This window comes from Mustela nivalis (assembly GCF_964662115.1).
Source record: "Mustela nivalis genome assembly, chromosome: 1".
In the NCBI taxonomy this organism is placed as follows: Eukaryota; Metazoa; Chordata; class Mammalia; order Carnivora; family Mustelidae; genus Mustela; species Mustela nivalis.
The window spans coordinates 59935415-59949695 of record NC_139020.1 but is presented as its reverse complement, the minus strand read 5'-3'; the positions used below and the strand labels follow the sequence as shown (position 1 = coordinate 59949695).

The 14281-nt window shown below is 44.0% G+C and overlaps 1 protein-coding gene across 13 annotated transcripts in view; it reads left to right on the top strand.

Moving 5' to 3' along the window:
* Positions 1 to 14281, top strand: part of ZBTB20 (zinc finger and BTB domain containing 20) — a 305100-nt gene that overhangs the window by 266063 nt on the left and 24756 nt on the right. For all 13 annotated transcript variants that reach the window (XM_082741176.1, XM_082741169.1, XM_082741164.1 and 10 more), the window contains one exon: positions 1366 to 2970. In XM_082741176.1, coding sequence (XP_082597302.1) covers positions 1366 to 2970 — 1605 coding nt within the window. The remainder of the gene's footprint in view (positions 1 to 1365; positions 2971 to 14281) is intronic.

The following is a 14281-nucleotide window of genomic DNA, read 5'->3' as shown; positions in this document are numbered from 1 at the left end:
ATCGCAGCCATAGGCCAACAATCAGTGTTTGGGCTGCCTGGTTGTGAAAGCCCACTTACTTTGCCTCTCTCAAGCTGACTGTTCAGTTGCAAAGGCCAGAATGGGGACTATAAATGAAGAACCGTTTGGAGAGAGGGATTTTTTAGAGTCATTTGAGAAGTGAGGCAGAAAAATAGGAAAGCCCTAAGCCTTCATGTTACAGCCACTCATTTTAATTCTCAATCTGTACATTCCAAATGTAACTGTTATCCCTTGTCTTCAGAGCCCGGGGTATAAGGGTGACGATGGGTCAGGCTATGGACAGCTTCCCCATAGCTGACTGTTGCCTTCCTACTGGGAGCCCTTTGATACTTCCCTGTAGCAAGTGCACAGGATACGGAATCGCCTAGGGTGATCTCACAGCCCGTTCCCCGTTTACTCCTGCTGTCCTCACCTAATTATTAACATTGCTCCCTTTCACTCTCAGAAGTGCCCAGTTTGAACACTAAATATGATCACCTAGAATATCACAGTCTCCCAGGTCAGTGCTGCCATGTCTGACCTTTTGAACATTCCTTCCTCATTAAGCTTCAGGAAATGCAGAACACGACCCATGTTACATATCACCAATTTAGAAAGTCCTCAAACAGATTGTGGGAGGTGACAAGAAGACTGTGTAGATACAGAAAGCAGTGGGTGAGCGCCCTTTTATCTAGCAGTTTGTGTCCTAGAGTCTGTCCCGCAAGTGGAAAACATGGCGGCAGCTGTTTGGTGGATATCTTGGTCTTCACTGGATTTTCCAGGGGGTTTTCCATAACATGGTGTGGATTGAGAAATATACATTTAAAGTAATAAATAGGAAGGGAGTTTCTTTTTTTTAAATTATGAATATTGTTGCTATGAATAAAATCAGGAGTTTTGAAAAACTGGGGAAAATGTAAGCTTTTCTGAAGGAAAAAGACCTGTCTAAAGTAGAAAGAGAGCGTTCCATGAGAACCAGTCTTCCATTTGTTTCTCAGTTCTTACGTGCTGAAGTTGTAGGAAGAGCAGGCAAATGACCCATCTGTTTATTAGGCTGTCCTACTTCAACTGGCAACCCTGGCTGAAGCTCTAGGGCATTAATAGGGATTCAATACCCAAAATAGCTGGGATCTTGTTGGAGCCAAATCCAAGGCCTCATTCCCGTAGGCCATCATCCGCGCGCAGCCCAATCCTTGTGCAAAGCATGTCCACCTCACCACAGAGCCCGCGTGTGCCTGCAAGGTCGGGGGTGGGGGTGCTTCCAGGAGCCATGAGCGTGACCCACCTGAGACCTGGGTGTTAGGAATGCAGCCAGCTAGCTCTGACCCACACACCCTGTCTTGTGTCTGTCTTGCCACCGCGCAGGTGACATCAGTTGCAAGGGGATGACCGAGCGCATTCACAGCATCAACCTTCACAACTTCAGCAATTCCGTGCTCGAGACCCTCAACGAGCAGCGCAACCGTGGCCACTTCTGTGACGTGACGGTGCGCATCCACGGGAGCATGCTGCGCGCACACCGCTGCGTGCTGGCAGCCGGCAGCCCCTTCTTCCAGGACAAGCTGCTGCTGGGCTACAGCGACATCGAGATCCCATCCGTGGTGTCGGTGCAGTCGGTGCAAAAGCTCATTGACTTCATGTACAGCGGCGTGCTGCGCGTCTCGCAGTCGGAAGCCCTGCAGATCCTCACGGCCGCCAGCATCCTGCAGATCAAAACAGTCATCGATGAGTGCACGCGCATTGTGTCGCAGAACGTGGGCGATGTGTTCCCGGGGATCCAGGACTCGGGCCAGGATACGCCACGGGGCACTCCCGAGTCGGGCACATCGGGCCAGAGCAGCGACACCGAGTCGGGCTACCTGCAGAGCCACCCGCAGCACAGCGTGGACAGGATCTACTCGGCGCTGTACGCATGCTCCATGCAGAACGGCAGCGGGGAGCGCTCCTTCTACAGCGGTGCGGTGGTCAGCCACCATGAGACTGCGCTCGGCCTGCCCCGTGACCACCACATGGAGGACCCCAGCTGGATCACGCGCATCCACGAGCGCTCGCAGCAAATGGAGCGCTACCTGTCCACCACCCCCGAGACCACGCACTGCCGCAAGCAGCCCCGGCCAGTGCGCATCCAGACCCTGGTGGGCAACATCCACATTAAGCAGGAGATGGAGGACGATTACGACTACTATGGGCAGCAAAGGGTGCAGATCCTGGAGCGCAACGAGTCCGAGGAGTGCACGGAAGACACCGACCAGGCGGAGGGCACTGAGAGTGAGCCCAAGGGCGAAAGCTTCGACTCGGGCGTCAGTTCCTCCATCGGCACCGAGCCTGACTCGGTGGAGCAGCAGTTCGGGCCTGGCGTGGCGCGGGATGGCCAGGCCGAACCTGCGCAAGCCGAGCAAGCCACGGAAGCTCCCGCCGAGGGCGGCCCACAGCCGCACCAGCTAGAGACAGGTGCCTCCTCCCCGGAAAGATGCAACGAGGTGGAGATGGACAACACGGTCATCACTGTCAGCAACAGCTCCGACAAGAGCGTCCTGCAGCAGCCTTCCGTCAACACGTCTATCGGGCAGCCATTGCCAAGTACCCAGCTCTACTTACGCCAGACAGAAACCCTCACCAGCAACTTGAGGATGCCTCTGACCTTGACCAGCAACACACAGGTCATTGGCACAGCCGGCAACACCTACCTGCCGGCCCTCTTCACTACCCAGCCCGCGGGCAGTGGCCCCAAGCCTTTCCTCTTCAGCCTGCCACAGCCCCTGGCAGGCCAGCAGACCCAGTTTGTGACAGTGTCCCAGCCTGGCCTGTCGACCTTTACTGCACAGCTGCCAGCGCCACAGCCCTTGGCCCCATCTGCAGGCCACAGCACAGCCAGTGGGCAGGGCGAAAAAAAGCCTTATGAGTGCACTCTCTGCAACAAGACTTTCACCGCCAAACAGAACTACGTCAAGCACATGTTCGTACACACAGGTGAGTGCGCAGGCCCCTCTGGAGGCCTAGAAACAGGCCATGGGTGTGAGGGGGCTGTAGGAAAGGAGGGGCAGGACAGCAAGTGCAAGGGAAAGTTTGGAGTCATCCTTCAGATTTGAAGGAGACCCCACTGTCAGCCATCTTCTAGAAGTCCCAGCAGCACCCCCATTGTAGGCATGAAGCATCTGGCCACCAAAACACAAAAATCACAGAATCCCTGTGGAGAAGGGCCAAATGCAGAAAAGTCTGACCGAATTTGCAGGCACAATATCCCTTACGCACATTGGACTTTGTAATACATTCTTTAATTCTAGGTGTTTAGAGCTAGAAATATCCTTCGACATTGTTCACTCCAGGCCCTTCATTTTATAGACCGAAGTCATAGAGGCAAAACAGGGTTGAGAGTTTCCGTCTGTAGCAAGTTCTGTATGAACCATCAGCTTAAAGAGGCCACAACAAGGCTGGTGCAAACTTAATCTGCATTTGTGGTCCCCGATATGGAGAAGTAATAGACTCACTCTATTTACTATTGCTTATTCTCTATTTTCAATATCTAGAGACCACAGTCTAGTCTGGGCAAACCTTTTAAAAAGACACTAGACTGGGACATATTCAGAGGAGTATAATTAGGATGACGAAGAAATGCAAAGCCATGGCATATCATGGTTGAAGGCCGGAGGGCTGTTCAACCTGCAAAAAAGACAACTCAGGGCATCATATAACATCCAAGTATTTGAGCTTCAGGGGCAGCATAATGTAGTAAGGCTGGAGCTCTACAGGCTACGTTGCTTAGGTCCGAAATCAGCCTTAGGCACTGTGGAACTTTGTCAGCTTGGGAAAATTGCTTAATCTTTCTACACTTGTTTCATTGTCTCTATAATGGGAATAACAGTAATATATCTTTCTCAGAGTGTCGTTTTCAGGATTAAGTGAATTAATAAATGAAACTCTTAAAACAATTCCTGGTGCATAATCAGCACTCTATAAATGGTAGCTAACATTAGCACTGTTCGCTTTATTTAAATGGTTGGGAGGAGAGAGACGTTAAATTTGTTCAGTTTAGCTTCGAAAGGTAGAACTGGACCAATGATTGGAAGCTATAAAGGAGAGTCTTTCAACTGAATAAAAGAAAAGGTTTGTAAACAGTCTTAGCTGCTCCAAGATGGGATAGACAGCCTCCAAAGGGACTGAGTTTCTATAGTTAGGAGTGTTCAAGGAGAGAATGGATGAGTTTTTCATAGTGATGTTGTAAAGGGGCCTCAATCATTAGGTGAGTAGTTGGGTGAGGTGGTGTTTCATCTCTGGACTCCATGACTCTAGAACTAAGATCTCCTGACCGCCCAGCTAGTGCCCTTTTTCAGCTCAGTAATGGGACAGGCAGAGGAGTGAGAACTTCACACGCGCTCTGCCATAGAAGTGACTACATATGTGGTACGATTTCACATAGATTCTCTCACATCTGAAAATACCTACCCCAGTGATAGTCACTGTATTTGAAATTCCTATCATGAGTCCCTCTTCTGGTATACCTCTGGTTCCAGAACACCCCTATTAAGTGACAAATGAGTTGCCAGAGAAATTTACTTACTAGAATCAAAACACATGAAAATAAATTGGTTCCTCTGAGCAACCTTGTTTCTCAGATCAGCTAGCAGGAATCTAGGAGATAGGACATAAGGCACATAAATTTAAGTTCGGAAATAGAAGGGATGGAAAATAACAGACCCTGAGACAAGGTGCCCTACATGGAGGTGAACAGCTAAAGCAGAACGTTACTTAGAATGAACTTTGCCTTCTTCGCAGTCAACTCAAGTCAAAGCATTAAGTCCATCTGTGTATGTCTTTGTGTGAATCGGTTGATTCACAATCGGTTGACAGTTTTCACAACTCCACATCAACACAGTAACTCACTACTGAATTTAGGAAGAAAATCAGGTAGTAAGTCAGTGTTAATTTAGGGTAAATGTGACTGCACTTATAACCTGAGATCAATTAAGGGCAATTTTCTATGTGGTATAGGTATCATCATTACTTGGTAAATTGATCAAATGGTTGTATATCTAGTTATGTGGCACTTTATGGTTTACAGAGTGTTGTCACATAGTCTGTCATTTCTTCTTCTGAATAGTTGTCATATAAACCATCAAATTAAAGGTTAGGGAGGAAAAAGAGATCATCTGTGAAAGTGTCTTATTAGCTGAAGTTCACTTTGCTGGTCTTGGATCCATAAACATTTCTACTCTCCTTCCCCCCCACCTCCCACCCTTGTGCATCTCTTCCAGTAGACCTGGTAGAAATAAAATTCACGTATTCTATTAGATCACATATTGAAATAAGCCTTAATTTTGCAACATAAAATTTTCAGTGCACTATCAAAAATTGTCTTTTGCTATACAAACACAGTCATCCAGTGGATTCACTAAAGGATTCTGTGGTTAACCCAAATAACTAGATTTGCCCATGAGAAAGCCAGCATTGGGTTTGTACATTTAGACATCATGGATGCAAGAGCTACAAGTAAAGTCATTTTATAAATCTGAGTTATGCTCAAAGTGTAGGCCTTCAGATCTCTAGTAAAATATGAAGGTTTTGTATTGGTGTATATAACATGGCCACATTTGAGAACAATTAATAATACATAGATATCACTTGGGCCCCTCATTTAAAAGAAGTGAAATTTTTCCCATTTACTCTGAATTATTTGGCAGTGGCAGTTTGGAAGGGCCACCTGTCTATCAAGACTTTTGTCTAGCTGCAGGAGTCCCTAACCTAACAAAGTTAAAGAATAATTGGTCTAGATTTCTCAAAAGGCAAGACAGCCTGAACATGTGGAAGTGATTCAGGACCTGGATTCACTGCAGCCTCCATTTCAAAACAAAGTTCTCTCCAATTTCTTAGGAAGATATTAAAAAACAAAAAAACAGGGCCTCCCAACTTCCCAAGAGCCCAGTGGAAATTATAAAAATCCAGAGCAAAAAGTCTAAATGTCGGTCTAAAAAGATTCTAGAATGTACTAGGGATACTTGGAAGAGTAGGGATGGCTTCAGTATTCTTAGCTACAATCTAATCTAAAAGAATCTTGCTAAGAAAGAGTAGCTGGACCTAAAAGGAAAGGTAAGCTAAAAGGAAAGCTAAAAGCTAAAAGGAAAGGGATTTGGTTCTCTGCATTATGGCTATTATGCATGCTACCCGGATTTGCATTTCAGCTACTCCAACTTTCATATCAATAGTACTTCGATCCATAACTGCAGAGAATCTATTCTGAGACGTGGACTCCAAATAAAATTCTGTGGGGGCTCTGTGTTAATGATCCACATATTCATTGAAAGGAAGTGTTTGAAACAAATAAATCATCTGTTGTATTGACTTTGGAGCTAAGCTCCATAGTAGAGAACCAGAAAGCCCTTAGCTCTAAAGCACATTCCATAATGATAACACTGAAACTTGGAGTGGGGACATAAGTGAAATACAATTATACCAGAATTCGATTATTTGGGTTCAGTTTTGGTCCCTTTAATTGGCTGTGTGGCCTTAAGCAAGTCACTTAGTTTTAAAACCCTCAGTTCCTTTGTGTTTATAATGGAAATAATAATTGTCCTGCCTTTTGAGTAGCTGTAAAGGTATGGTGTATTTAAGAGCTTTCATAAAATGTAGAGTACTAGTTAATGTCTAAAAAAACCCATCGTCATTAGTACCTGAGCCCCCTCCATCCAAGAGACATTGACTTTCTTTGCTGTATCTCATATCTCTGAATAATAAGCTCTTGACAGATTTCCTTCCTCTATGGAATTCAAACATTGAATCCACATAATACTTCCTGGGTTTCCCCTGAACTTCCTTCGTAACATCAGCATTTTTTTCCACTTCTTAATGACTTTTTTAAGAGTGAAAAAAAATCCCTCACCTGACCACTCTGTCTACTCCCAAACAAGCCACAGTGGTACTCCATTTCTCCTAGGAATGTCTCAAGTTCACTTTAGTACAGCTTCATGAAAGTTGTAAGGTACGAAACCCAGAGTAAAGGACATATTTGAAAATAAGAGAATCAGGGCACAGTGGGTGGCTCAGTAGGTTAAGCGTCTGTCTTCGACTCAGGTCATGATCCCAGGGTTCTGGGATAGAGCCCCCATAGGGCTGGCTCCCTGCTCAGTGGGGAGTCTGCTTCTCCCTCTGCCCCTCCCCCTTCTCTTGCACGCTTGCTCTCGCGTGCTCTCTCTCTCTCTAATAAATAAAGTCTTAAAAAAATAATTAAAAGAGAATCAGAGAAAACCAAATAACACAAACCATCCTGTCATGGAACCAAGCAGGCTCCTCTATGTCCCCTCCCCTCAAGAGGAAAAACAAAAGTCAAAGGAATGGGAACAGAAGGGAAAGACAGAGGACAGAGAAGGACAAGCTTTGGAGTCAATGTCGATACAAAAGGCAGGCAATAGGGAAAATTCAAAGATAACCCTGAAGCAGTGGTTCTCATGGCGTGATCCCCATACAGCAGTACCAATTGTCAGGTCCATCCAGACCTGAATCAGAAACACTGAGGGAGCCCAGCAATCTGTTGTTTCAGTGAGCCCTGATTCGCAGTATGTTGGGACTCATTTTCCTAGAAGGCTATAGGCCATGACGAGGATGGCGTCAGGTAGCTTTGGTTACATAACATTGTTCTAGAAAATTCCACTCGTAAGAACCTATGCATTTGGAAAAAGAAAACCAGTTGAAATAACAGCTTGATTTTATTGTGGATAAATTATAATATGGAGGCAAATACCTCATGAACAAGAGGTGAGTTAAGTCTCTCAAACTGTACAAGGACCACAGCAAATGTTCGCCTGCTGGCACTTTAAAGTACTGACATGTATTACCATTATGTGGTTGTCTCTACACCTTCCCATTATAATGTGAACTCTGTGATCCAGAAATAAGTGATAGGTAGGTAGATAGATCAGTTGATCTTATTCTTCAATATACCTAACATAATACCTTACATAATAAACATTCAATAAATATTTGATAAACGAATGAATCAAATAACCAGGCTGGCATTGGAGGATTTAGGCTAGGTATAGGCTGCCCAAGTTTAACAAACAAAAATACAGGAGGTCCAGTCAAATTTAAATTTTGGATAAACAACAAGTGTATTTTTAGCCTAAGTATGTCCCATGCAGTATTTGTGGGATGCTTAAACTAAAATATTATTCATTGTTTTTCTGAAAGATTTAACTGGGTGTTGTGTGTTTTATCTCACAGTATTATCCAGGTAGAACTCTCTTTTAAGACCCAATCTTAGGACTTTCTGATTTAAAATCTGCATATGGGGGTCCCTAAGTGACTCAGTTGGTTAAGCATCTGACTCTTGATCTCAGCTCAGGTCTTGATCTCAGGGTCATAAGTTCAAGTTCCACACTGGGCATGGAGCCTACCTAAAAAGCAAACAAAAAAAAAATTAAAAATAAGTAAATAAATGAATAAATAAATAAAATCTATATATGAATACAGGGTAGCATATGTAGTTGCTTAACAAATACTTTTTGAGTAAGTGAACGAATGTTCAGAAATGTGGGCACGCTTTCCAGGCAATTTAATTCATGGGACTTACACATAAATGCATTATTTTCTAGCAAGACTTTAATTTCCCTTTTTTCTTTTTTTATTTTCTAGAGAATTTATTGTATTTGCATTTCTACTTGTCTTTTCTTCACTACCAATGGTAGATGTTTGGGCTTTTTCTGAATTGTATTATCAATAGCCCATTTATTAGTGACTGGTTTTGGTCCATTAGTGTTCTCTGCATAGATGATAATTTTGTCTATAACTTTGACAAGCTCAGCTATTTCAACCATGAATTTGATATAAAAAGATATAGGAAGAGCAGTAACATAACAATGTCAGAAATAGTGTAAAAATACTAGGATCAAGATAATAAATAATGTGATGGTCTTCACCCAAAATTTGGGCTATTACTTATATCAAGCCAGCGGAGCACTGAACAAGTATATGATTTGGTATGAAAACCTCAGTTTTATCACTCTCAGAGTGACCTTAAATAAGTTTTACAGTTAACCTGAGCCTTAATGTTTTTGCTACAAAATATATAGATCTTAATACTTTATGTGCTCTAAGAATCAAATAACATTATTTCTGTGGAAGCACTTAACCCATAAATACTGTAAAATCATCAAAGGCATTTAAGAACATGTATATTATAGTTACAACACCAAAAATCTTGCAGAATAATCCAGAGATCAGGAAATCCTTAACAGGAGGAGGGGATCATCTGGCTAGGCTAGTTATCCTCTCATCTGTTACTGACTTGTTGGATGACCTCTCTATTGGAGAGACCATCTTCTGGGGACATCAGTGTCTCACAGAGGTATAAGAAAAGTTAAGTAACGTTGATGAGGTTTCCTGAGATCTTCGAAGTTCTGCCTCACACCAAAATATGTTAGTTGTCCCTGAAGCCACAGATGTTTTGTAAATGCAGCCTGTCCCCCAGTAGGCAGTCCCTCCCCCCAGTCAGCCTCACAGTCCATGCTCGTCACCAGGATTGCACCCTCAGGACTGGAGGAAGGCTGGCAGGCAGTCCCCTAGTCTTATCTCAGGGGTGTAGGCCTCTCTTCAACTGCACCTCTCTGGTAGAGAGCAGACTCTTCAGTCGGTGAAAGCTCTGAGTGACTGTCTGAGCGCCCTTCCATTCTTGCTGCTGAACCTTTCCCATTTTCTGGTCCCACCTTGGTGTTCTCCATCCAGGCACTCCTTCTGCTTTCTTCGCCAGAGACCACCTTCCCCTGTCCATACTCTCTTCTTCCTTCCCTGCCATCTGCCCTCTTCCCAAACTCCCGTCTTAGTTTTCTGGTCCCTCAGCAGACTCATCTGAAGAGGAGGGTGTTGTGCTTAGAGCAGATGATGGAGAGGCCAAGAGGATGGGAGAGACGGGTGGGCACATCGCTTCCGAAAAACATCCCAGTAACAGCATTCATTGTTCTTTCTGCAAGCCAGGAGAAGCCTGGTTAGAATGAGAAAGAATCAGCGGAATAAACGGGTTCTTGCTCAGCCCCCACTACAGAAGCGACTATTTAGAATTGGGGTGTCTCGGCCCAGTCGCGTATCTTTTACTTGAACTTTGGGCAGATCCTCTGTATCTATGAACCTGACAGGATGTCTCTTCCTTTTTTTCTTCCTCACTTGTCAGTCTTGGTAGAGTGTCAGTGCTGGTCCACAAGAAGGAGTTTAAAAGAGGCTCTTTGGAGAACAGGCATCAAAAACTGGAGAAAAGTATATGTGTTTGCCACTCCCCCATACCACTGGAATCGTAAAGGACACTGCCACACCCTCGGTTTCTCCCCTTGCTTTGTGGTTTCTTGGGCTCCAGAACTCAGTTGTCACCTGCTCAGAACCCCTCTGTCAAAGCTACTTACTGACGTTTTATTCATGGTATCACTTCTTTGATTAGCATATGTAATTGAGAGCAGACAATACCCTTAACTCTGAATCCTATAGCTGCAATATAATCACTTGCTTTATTGATAAGCTGAAAGTTTTGTGTTGTTTTTTTTTTAAATCCTGGGTTGGCCTCCCCCATGTAATGCAAGTTATTGCTCAACTGATTTCATTTATCATCAGTTCCTTTCTACTGAAAAGAACGGTTGATTTTTTTTTTTCCCTTCAAATGATCACATACTCTGTGTAAGTGCTTTATCTTTTTAATTTTCAAAATGCCTTCACAAGTCAGGTACTTCTGTATTATTCTCAAGTTACAGATAAGGAAACTGAGGCTTATAGAGGTTAAGTAACATACCCCAGCCACTCAGCCAAGGAAATGGAATTCATATCTTACTCCCATATCTGTATAGCCCAAAACGGAGCAGTTTAAAGTGAAGGGGCTTATATGAGCTTCTCCATTCCCTTATGTTATAATTCTCATATCTGCTTTGGACTCTGTGTCTCTTCCTAACACATCCAAGAACTTGCTATTCCTGGCCAGAGGCTCAGACCTGAAAAGCCATCTACTCCCAATCATCTTAACTCTTCATTTCTCCACATTGAAAGCAACACTTAACAAACCTCCTCTGTCTCATGTATAATGTTGAAAGCCTTCTTAGGGTCCCTATAAGCAATATGCAGGAAAAGAACAAGGAAGAAAAACACTAACATTTCTACTGAGGGATACTGTTTCAAATCCGCACACATATAGAAATGAAAGCTGTGGCTGCCTGATTAATCAGAAAATAAGCCCCATTTAGTAAGACAGTTCTTGAAATACCAATGTTCTACCAACACAGCACCTTAATAATTATAGAGAGCGTTTTCCTTTAAGGAGCTCCCAAGTGCTTTGCAAACATTTTTCCTCATTAACTATCATACCATTTTCTGTGGCAGGGAAGGGAACAGGGTATTTTGTCCTATTTAAAATGTGGGACTGCTAATGCAGTGAGTGATGGAAGCAGTCTGCCCTCAGGTCATGTGCTGACAAGGCGTAGACTAGGGTCCTCAGGGGTTGTGGGTCAGGATGGGCAGAAGGCCACTAAGTCTGCAAAGGGCTACGGCAAGGGCTTGGTCCAGCTCCTCACTTTCAGAAGGGGAAATGGACCCAGGGAGACTTAGAAAAGCCCAGGGTCACACAGATAATTAGCAGCTGAACCAATACTACGTGCGTGCAAACAACATACAGATGTATGCTACGAAGGGAAAGATAACTACTGTGAAGAATCAATTTATAGTCAGTTTAGAAGGTTGTGAAAGCAAAAAGCCTTCAGAGTGACCTTGCCTGAGGAAAAACACACTGTAAGAAGGTGAAAGTTTTCAAGCAGTGAGAGCATTTTAACATAAAGTTTCAACTTTCTAGCAGCCAAAATAGCATCTGGAACTTAAGAAGGCAAGTTGCCCATTAAAGGTGACAGGTGAAATACATTTTAAAAGATAGTTGACCATCCCACTGTAGCCTCTATAAAGTGTACTCAAGGCCCATGGACGGCAAAGACCAGCCCGAGTTCAAGCATGCTTACAGCTGTTCCAACTCAAAATAACTTGCATGACTGTCTCTCTCGGGGAATCTCTCATTTCCAAAGAATGTATCTACATAAACACCATGCATAGCCTAAATGCATCATTTGGGAATGAGGCTTCCCCAGATTCGCCCATTTGCCCAAAAGTGAACTCCTCTTCTTTTTTTTTTTTTTTTAAGATTTTATTTATTTTATTTGACAGAGAGAGAGATCACAAGTAGGCAGAGAGGCAGGCAGAGACAGAGGGGGAAGCAGGCTCCCTACTGAGCAGAGAGCCCGATGCAGGGCTAGATCCCAGGACCCTGAGATCATGGCCTGAGCCGAAGGCAGCGGCTTAATCCACTGAGCCACCCAGGCGCCCCGTGAACTCCTCTTCAAACCTGTGATCCTACTGACCATACTGTCCCATCAGTGAGAATGAAAGGAAAGAAATCAGAAGAGAGTCTAGAGGAGAGGGAGCTAAGCCAAACACATTTGTGAGTAACTAAGGGAAAGAGAGTTCAAAGACCAATGACCTTGGTTAAGAAATTTGTGGAGGGAATTCCTGAACAAAACAGCCATTTCTTACCATCCCGCCCTTCAAAACATATCCTTTAAGTTTACAAACACAGTGAAAAAGGTTTCTGATGAGATAAAGTTTCACAAAACAGATTCTGAACATTAAGTGCAAACACTGGGCCTGACCCAGACGGAGCACCAAATGCATGCTGATTGTTTTCCTTGCCGTTATTACTGTGACACCTCAAACCTCTTCTGCTTCATAATGGGAAAAATGGAAACCCAGTCAAGGCCCATATTTTAATTGGAAGTTAACTCCATTTTAAGAAATAGATTTCCTACCCCGATACACAGTCCAGATGTTGAATAACAATAACCCTAGAGAGTTTCAAAGGCTTTGAGCTTTATACTGGGTTGTGGAAGAGTACAGAAAAGGACTTTCTTCTCCAAGGTGGGTGCCTCCACTAGGCAATCAGTAATGAGGTGGGACAGAAGGAAACACCCTAATGCATTTCATCTCACCTGTCAAGGGCAAAGCTGAGAACTAACAACACCAACAAAATCAAGGCTCTGTTTATCCGAAGGGTTGTCACAAGCCCATGGACATTACTTATAGAGGAATGCCTCATGTGGTCAGTTGGTAACAATATTTTTATTTACCTTAGTCTCTTTCACAAGCTTGAATGTTTGGTTTCTAAGCCAACAGCAAACCAAAGCAGTAAACTGAGGAGAAAGAAGAGTTTCAGCCAACAGACTGAGAACAAAGAAAGAGAAAGCTATTTTTTATATTGACCCAAGAGTTCAAAAATGCGTATGGAACCATTTAATTGGGGTTGGGGGGGTGGAGAGGATAGTTTTATAATAAGAATACCATGCAAGTATTCCCACACCACCCTTGGTGGTCTGCAAAGTGATTTCATATGGATTTATGTCAACACCAGCACAGTGAGGTAAGAAGGACCGTATACCTCAGAGGCATCTGGAGATCTGTCAGAGTTCCGTGCCGAGGGTCGGAGCCCAGATTTGAACAGGACCATTTATTTGACTCTGAGATCATTGTGTTGTCCACCACCTAGTCAACCTCCACACCAGACAAGGCCAGTCCGCAGCTCAGGGCACTCAAGACAGAATAGCCAATTATCTCTAATGTTACATTTCAGGAAGATTTCTGTCAAAAATAAATAAAATTGAAAGCGTAGCTCTTCAGAGCAACTTGCTCCTAAGTTGGCCAGTATTTTCCAGACCTATCACGGCAAAGTGCCTTTACTAGATAGAATCCTGGAAATAGAAACCATCCCCAAAGAGCCAGGCTATGTAACCACCATCCTTAGTTTCTAAAGATTCTAAGGAACCCGAAAGATCCTTCCTCTCCCTGATTTCTTACATGGGTTTGATAAAATTAATGGGAAACGCAGGGTTAAATCCACACATGAGTGACGACAGGGAAAAGGAACCCCTAAATGTAGCCCTCCCTTTTCTCCACAGAATGACCTTTGAATACCTGTGGTGGGGAGTGTCTTGTAGCTTTCCAGGAGAGCCATTTTCTGGCATGGGGAGGTGGAAGATTAGCTTGTTCCGGCATCACCCAAAAACAAGGTTTCTCAGAACAGGAGAGGCCAGGAAGGACTGAATCTTTCCAGTAGAGGGTGAACCAACCAGATTTTTTTTTTTTTTTTAATTTTTCTGTTTGTGTGCGTGTGTGTGTGTGCATGTGTTTTTTTGTTTTTGTTTTTGTTTTTTTCGTCTTGTTTCCCTGTCTCTCATTCTCCCTCCCTGGCTGTGTCCCGCTCTGTTCCGCTTGCTGTCTCTTCCCCCAC